This window comes from Morone saxatilis, unplaced genomic scaffold, assembly GCF_004916995.1.
Source record: "Morone saxatilis isolate NCDOM2014 unplaced genomic scaffold, NCSU_SB_2.0 Contig16, whole genome shotgun sequence".
Taxonomy (NCBI): Eukaryota; Metazoa; Chordata; class Actinopteri; family Moronidae; genus Morone; species Morone saxatilis.
The window spans coordinates 16,507,031-16,514,600 of NW_023339718.1; the positions used below are offsets into that span (position 1 = coordinate 16,507,031).

The 7,570-nt window shown below is 41.3% G+C and overlaps 2 protein-coding genes across 3 annotated transcripts in view; one reads left to right on the forward strand and one right to left on the reverse strand.

The window, feature by feature from the left end:
* The window catches only part of zgc:114041 (uncharacterized protein LOC574425 homolog), a 6,226-nt gene extending 1,870 nt beyond the window's left edge, over positions 1–4,356 (forward strand). For both annotated transcript variants that reach the window (XM_035659229.1, XM_035659230.1), the window contains exons 4-5: positions 794–1,567; positions 2,545–4,356. In XM_035659229.1, coding sequence (XP_035515122.1) covers positions 794–1,567; positions 2,545–2,726 — 956 coding nt within the window. In that variant the 3' untranslated portion in view covers positions 2,727–4,356. The remainder of the gene's footprint in view (positions 1–793; positions 1,568–2,544) is intronic.
* A 586-nt stretch (positions 4,357–4,942) lies between these two features.
* gldc (glycine dehydrogenase (decarboxylating)) overlaps positions 4,943–7,570 on the reverse strand; it is a 16,737-nt gene continuing 14,109 nt past the window's right edge. The window contains exons 22-25 of the mRNA XM_035659175.1: positions 7,320–7,415; positions 7,020–7,192; positions 6,827–6,907; positions 4,943–6,107 (exon numbers count right to left, since the gene is read on the reverse strand). Coding sequence (XP_035515068.1) covers positions 5,967–6,107; positions 6,827–6,907; positions 7,020–7,192; positions 7,320–7,415 — 491 coding nt within the window. The 3' untranslated portion in view covers positions 4,943–5,966. The remainder of the gene's footprint in view (positions 6,108–6,826; positions 6,908–7,019; positions 7,193–7,319; positions 7,416–7,570) is intronic.

Genomic DNA, 7,570 nt, shown 5'->3' on the forward strand with positions numbered 1-7,570 from the left:
AGTAATGTCAAATTAAATCTACCGCCTGATCTGATGACATGTTTCTGATGAATCAGAAGTTGGTATATTGTTGCATTTTGGGCTGGGACACATGTCACATGTGGCACCGTGCCAAAGAAGGATCATCTGAATAACTTAAGAAATACCAGCATGTGCATGAATCTTCATATATATTTATCTTCCTGAACAGCATTTTCTAGTGAAGGGTGCGGGATTGTGACAGAGTAACGTGTAGCCATACATTCAGTAGGTGTGACTTCCATGTGTTTTTTGACTCACAGCTACAGCTACAGCTACAAAAATAAATACAGTATAACAACAAAATAAGGACCGTGGTTCATGGTTCTCAATTGTAAGGAACCTTATGTGTGTTCTAATACAGCTCATATAAAGCCCAGTTCACACCAAAGATTTGCAAGTTGAAACTTGGAACTACTGATCTGCAACATACTGAAACCAGTGCAACTGGATGAGAGTGCATCATTTCCATAGCAACGACTCTCAATTAAATGAATTAATTGAGAAAATAATTGGCAGATTAATTGACAGTGAAAATAGTCATTAGTTGCAGCCTATATCCATTTTTTCACCATTTGTTTTCGCCTCATAATTATTCTACAGAAATCACATTTTTCTTGGTGTTCCTAAACCCAGATGGCACAAACAAATATCTGACCAGGCGGGCGTGTCAAAGATGACCACTTTTGTTTGGTAGATACATCATCAGAGGAGCCCAGGAAGAGGTCTTCCCCAAAAGATTAGATGATTAACAGTTTCCATCTTCTATTTCCAGGAATTGGCATTTCCTTCTCGTGGATCCCCGCCAACAGCATGGTTAGCCACTACTTTGTAAAGTGGCGTCCCATCGCCTACGCCATCGCCAGCACAGGCGAGTGCATCTTCGCCGTCATGTTCAGCCCCTTCTTCCAGTGGCTGATTGAGATGTACAGCTGGCAGGGCGCCTTCCTCATCATCGGAGGCCTTCAGCTCAACCTGTGTGTCTGCGGCGCACTCATGAGACCCCTGGAGACAGACCACAGCCCGCTACACGACAGTCTAGAGGGCGACGCCGCTCCGCTCCCGCCAAAGAGGAGAGTTCTCTTCCAGTTCTCCCTGATGAAAAAACCTGAGCTTTTCCTCTACATCCTGTTCGCCGTCTTCGCAGCGGCAGGGTTTTTCATCCCACCTCTCTTTCTAGTGCCCTTCGCCAGCAGTTTGGGGATGGATAAGTACTGGCCAGCCTTGATCCTCTCCGTCCTGGCCTTGGCAGACCTGGGGGGGAGGCTGATCTGTGGGTGGATAGCCAACATGAGGCTGTTCAGGAACCTGCAGCTGCTCACCATGGTGGTCACTCTGCTCGGGGTGGCGCTCCTGCTGCTGCCCATCAGTCACAACTACTGGGTCATCCTGGCCTTTGCCTCGCTCTACGGCTTCCTGTTCGGCTGCGTGGTGGCCATTCACGTCACCTCCATCGTGGACATTGTAACCCTGGAGGGATTTGACAGCGGACTGGGGCTCTTCATGCTTTTCAGGAGCATCGGTGGCTTCATCGGCCCACCTGCCGCAGGTGAGCAGTCGGTTTTAGATTGTCAGGTAGAGACCGAATACACAGCCACAGGTGAATGAGTTTAATGCTTCTGTGTGTGTTTGTGTTGGGACTATAAGTGTGGCACAACAGAAGCACACACGATCATCATCATTTAAAGAAGTTTTGACATCGGTGGCAAAATTATACTTGAGTTGAACTTTGATACCAAAACAATACTTTATCCAACACCTTAGTTTTGGGAATGAAAACATGATGTAACCCTTTTTTATTTGATACGATCCCCCTTTACCGATGAGGTGAAAATAAGGTGTCACAGCAGCACAAGAAATAGAAAGCTGCTCAAAGGCCATCAAAAAAAAAACAGGTACTTTTTGTCAAAAGAAGGTTTTAAGTTATTTGTAATATCATAAATAATATCCAGGAATTAAGTAATTATTATTTTAGAATGGAAAGTTGTATTCTACATATACGATGAAATGGATGCTGACTTTTGTGCACTGTCTAGGGAATCTGCTTACTGCAATCAATTAAGTTAAGACCATTTCCCCCATCGTGAAGACCAAATGACATGGGTCTTTCTTTTTTTAATAATAATAATAATATTAATAACAACAACTGTTTATTAGATGGTCCATTCTGTTTTTGTGAATATTAGAATCTCTTAAACAATCATCAAAGCTTTGCACCTGTTGCATTCTAAAAAGAGACCATTAGCACTTCTTAAAGTGACTCAGTTTCTTATAAAATGACAAAACCTCTAGTAGGACAACTCAAAATCCTTCTGATAACAGTTCTGGTAAATATGAAGCAAATACTTTCCCCAGAATGGATGTGAACGGAACACCTGTAAGAAGAAACGTATGATAAAGTATAGAGGTAACACTGATGTGGCACAAACTGCAGGTCCACATACTCATCAAGGAACTGATACTTCTGTTCATTTATTCATCAGCCCTGGCACACTGTGATCATCAGTTTCTTGTTCTTTTGTGCAGGCTGGTTGGTGGACGAGACGAATGACTACAGCGCTGCCTTCTACCTCTCAGGCCTGTGCCTCATTTCATCAGCAGTGTTTGTCGTCCTGGTCGACCGCCTCGTAGAGAGGAGAAAGTCTGTGGAGGCTGAAGGTCTTCAGGCAATCAACCAGGAGCACTGGGAAGCAGGAAAAGTCAAGTGAGACTCTGTTACATAAGAATTTTTACCTCAATGAACTTTAAGTGCCACAAGTGTTTGATCACACGCCAACTGCTGGATGGTTTGACCTGGTTTTACTGGTGATTCAGGTTTAGGTCAATAACTCTGTCGGTCCCAGCTGGGAGCCGGCATCCTGTCCTCTGTTTAAGCGAGGCTTGCACACAAACCGATAAGTCAATTAACTTATCACTAACCCTGGTCCTTGAAAGCAAAATGAGCTATCATAATTGTTTGTAACCCCTCCTTATGTGTTTTATTATGACAATCGATCAACATGTGAGGGTTAGGGGAAGTTTAACATTATTAGACTTTCAGTTTTTGACCTGGGACTGAGAGGGTGCAGACAGGTTTTGTTTTTTCCCCTCTGTCACAACTTTTTCAGTTTTTTAAATACCTTTTTTTTATGTTTTGTTTTATGTTTTTAGTTGGCAACCAATAGAAACCAGTTTTAACAAAGAAACACTGGTATTTTTAACATTATGGACTAAAAACCTAAACGTACTACAAGGAGTTTTTAACTGGTTGTGAAACAGTCTCGGTTTAAGACTGATGCCTCTATATGACCTACATAAATAAGAGCATCAGTGAGAACACTGGCTATTTCTACATAGTTATTCTTAATGCCGCCACCAGGTCAGATACGATGAAACGAGGCTGTTGCAACACTTCCGCTTTTGTCCACAGAGGCCGCCACAATCAACACAAATTGTTGTCGCTGCTTAAAACAAATGTTTTTTTTTTTTGTTGTTGTTGTTGTTTTTTACTGAGGAAATGTCTGAAATGGCTGCCCGTTTGTTTCTGGCTCTGTGATGTGTTCTCTTTTGGGGGCCAATATTGGAGCTCTATAGCACCAAAGAATAAGATGTATCCAGTAATACTCGTTATGTAATTGTTGGTTTTGGTCTTTTTAAAGGATTTGACAATAAGAAGCATGTAGAATATCACCAGACATGTCATGTATCTACGCAGCTTTGAAGGGGTCATTGAGGCATATTAATCTTCATGTCATGTTGACTCAGGTCAGGGAAGGAGGCTCCTAAAGCAAAATAAGAATATGTCTGAATGTATTTTAGGAAAAAGCATAGATATTATTAAGCTGTAGGACTCCTGTATGTAATCAGAGCTGTAAACCAAATGTGGGTCAGGCCACAGGAGGAGCCGTGCTCTTTAAGGCAACTATCCAGCTGTAAATAACTCAGGTGGATTTCTGTGTTACTGGTAGTTGGCCTGGCTCTTTAAGGGCTATTTTGTTGTCACAGTTCTGATGTTGCTTTTATGGTGTTCTTCCTCTACTATAGAGACTAAAGATGAAGTCTGAAAAGGAAACGAGGTGTATTAACTTTAACTTAAAACGTGAATTTTCTTAATGATCTTAGAAGAGATGAGATAGAAAGATAACTTTTGTTGTCCCTGATGTACTGTAATACCAGTTCTCATACGCACAATTGACCTCTGCACCTTTTTTTGTTTTTGTTTTTTGTAGTTTTAAATACAGTATTATGTTTTCATGTTTTGTCTCAATACGTGGATTGTCTTTCACCTCACTTGTTCTTGTAGCCGTTAAAAATGTTGAAAAACATGTTGAGTAATAAATCCCAGCACTGATGGTTTTAAATACATTCCTCACGTCTTGACTTATTCCTGCCCCCCCCCTACTGTTTTCATTACCTTTTTTAACTAACCTTTAAGCTAAAGGCAGATCCCAAATGGCCTGCTCTAACTTTCAGGAACTGCCCACCCTAACATGAAACTGAAACCAGGATGAGGATACTTGTAGTCTTTCAGGAATGTGGTATGTGCTTTACAAATTGCTCTGGAGTTAAAGTACAGTTATGTAACGTAATTATCAGTTTCAGCCCCTCACACTGAGCTGAGTTACTGTTTAAGTGTTTCCTTTTGAGCAAAAATTCCAAGAATACATCAGTTCCGGTTTCTCACATGTGAAAATTAGTTGATTAGATTGGCTATGTTATTTGGAGGGGGGGTATATCCTATATGTATTTATATAGATATAAATATAATCTAATGTGTGAATAAATGTGTGCTAAATGTTGAGTTAATCAGGTCTTTTATCCCAGGTTCAAGTCCACATCTTGAGATCATTGTCAGTATGAAGTCAAGATTTGTGAAATGAAAGTGTTCCACTAGTCACCTCTGGGTGGCAGTGTTGTCTAAAATGAGAACTTAAAAAGCACACCCTTAAAGACAAATTTTTAATACAGACATTTTTTTCTACAGACAAAACAGTTTAGATTAGAAAATAGTTCATTTAAAATTAAGACTTTATCTACTGTCAACAAATGTCACAACACACTAAGACATTTTCAAATAACACATGCATATTAACAAATCTACAATAAACTAATAACTCCTATTTTTTCCAGGTATTTGAAAAAAGAAAAAAGGGAAGGTCAAGGCAGCTATTTTACACAACAGAAACTGAGGCACCAAGGGCATTTTTATAAATGTTGGGAGTCTAGAAAACAACAATTGAACTGGGCTTACAGCACAGGATTTCAGAGGTGTGTTACGGAGCGGCCTCAGTGTCAAAGGGTGCACTTATTTTGCGACCTGGAAAAGCAAATGCTGCACCTTTGGTCCATTTGATGAGTTTGAGTAGGGGAAAATCCCATGGCCCCAGTAAATAGTGCATTCAGACGACACCCAGTCCCAATGTCCACCTCACAGACTGACATCCATTCGTAATAAGTCTGTTAGGGCTCCGAGCTCTTTCATTGTGAAATCAGCAAGTGCTTGAAGGCTCTCTTGCAGACTTCTTGAGCCCCAACTAAATACACTTTATGCACTGCCGCAGGCTCGGCTTGAGGGAATTAAGCACAATTTATAGGGCGCTAATGTTAAAAACAGGGAAAGCTTAAAAAAAAATCAAACAACTTTAGGAGAGCTGGAAGGAAACCATAGCATCAAGGACTGTCTAGTTTTTGTCCCATGAAGCGCCTAATGGTATTTTTTGATTGATCATACTAATATACAAAGGCGAGTATTCTTTGAGGGGGGAAAAAAAAAAGTTACTCAATTTTATTGAACGACATCTGAAATATGAGCGTCACACTACTGACAGCAAACATGCTTCTGTCTCAGCTAATGTAGTGCTGTGAGCCTTTATACCCTCCTGCTCTCACATTTTCACTGAGTGTGGGTGTTAATTCTGTGAGGTGTTACAGCTCAGGCCCGGGCATTGGGACTGGACCACAGGGAGCATCTATGAGGAGGCTCTCTTCTCCTCGTACGGAGACTCGTAGGCCTCCATGGGGGGGCACGTGCACACGAGGTGCTGGTCGCCGTAGATGTCATCGATCCTGGAGATGCTCGGCCAGAATTTGGTCTCAGGCCTTATGAACGGCTGGAAAGTAAGAAATGTGAGAACAAAGTTATTTAATGGGGATTGTTACGCTATACAGCTTTGTAGCCTTGTAAGTTTGCTGTAAAATAAGTATTCAAAAATATTTCTGAATCTGATCATTTTTAAAAAGGGTCTTGTTCACAAACTAATTCATCGTAGCTCGACAGATACTGGATTTTTGTTGTCAGGTGGATACATTGGCCAATTTTTTTTTTTTACATAAAAAAGACTTGATAAGGATTCCTTAAATTTTTTACCATGTTTTACCAAGATACTTTTTCCCTGATATTTTACAGAAAATAAACTTTTATTCATAATGAAAATTAGGTAGTTGCAGTCCTAAAACCCAATACAATCGAGGTACATGGCGTTTCAGGGGGTTTGTTAACAATAAAAATAACATAGAATAAACGCCAGCCTTGACACAAGATCGTCTACACTTACGGTTAAATGAAGAGTAAGCAGCTGTAGAGGCTGTTGTACATCAACTGAATAAAACAATTCATAAATTACATCACTGGCCATTGAAGCCATTTCTTTGTTGCATTTCTTACTTCTTACCACTAGGGGGTGACACAGACAATGAATTATTATTATTATTATTATATATATTTTTTTTTTACCTTAAGCAGTTGAGGTTACGAGTGCTATGAAAGAGCTGCTACATAAAGGTTGTAGCAGGGAGTGTGTAATGAAGTCGGAGCAATGAGGACACTCACCAAGGGGAAAGCAGCGTGCTCCCTGGAGTAGGGTCTGTCCCAGTTGGAGGATGAGATGCAGGCCAGAGAGTGAGGAGCCATCTGTAAACGAACACACGTGAGGACCTCAGATGTCAGTCGCTGCTTTATACATCAGCCGCTGTAATGCAGCTTTCCATGTCAAACAAATAAACAAAGGAAGCCAGTAGCGTACCTTGAGCGGGTTGATGCGGGAGTCCATCCTTCCCTCCTCAATGTCAGCGATCTCCTGTCGGATGCCAAGCAAGGCGTCACAGAACCGGTCCATCTCGGCCTTATCCTCTGACTCTGTGGGCTCGATCATGAGGGTACCAGCCACCGGCCAGGACATGGTGGGTGCATGGAAACCTGGACACCAGCACAACAAAAACACAGAAATCTGAATAAAAATGTTTAGCACACGGTACTAACAGTTGTAGAGCACTTCCAAATACAGTAACATATACAGTATTATTATGTATTTAAGTCAGCCTACCGTAATCTTGCAACCTCTTGGCCACGTCGACGGCCTCAATGTTAGCAGTCTTCTTGAATGGTCTTACATCCAGAATGAACTCGTGGGCTACAAAACCTGTTAAGACCATCAGCAAACTGTTTATTTTCCCTACATAATTCATATTCTTTTAACTTTGTTCCCTCCATATTTTTTCCCTGGTCATCCACGCCCACCCTGCCGTGGCTCTCCCTCTATCATGGGGGACTTGCCCCACAGTTTGAGAACCACTG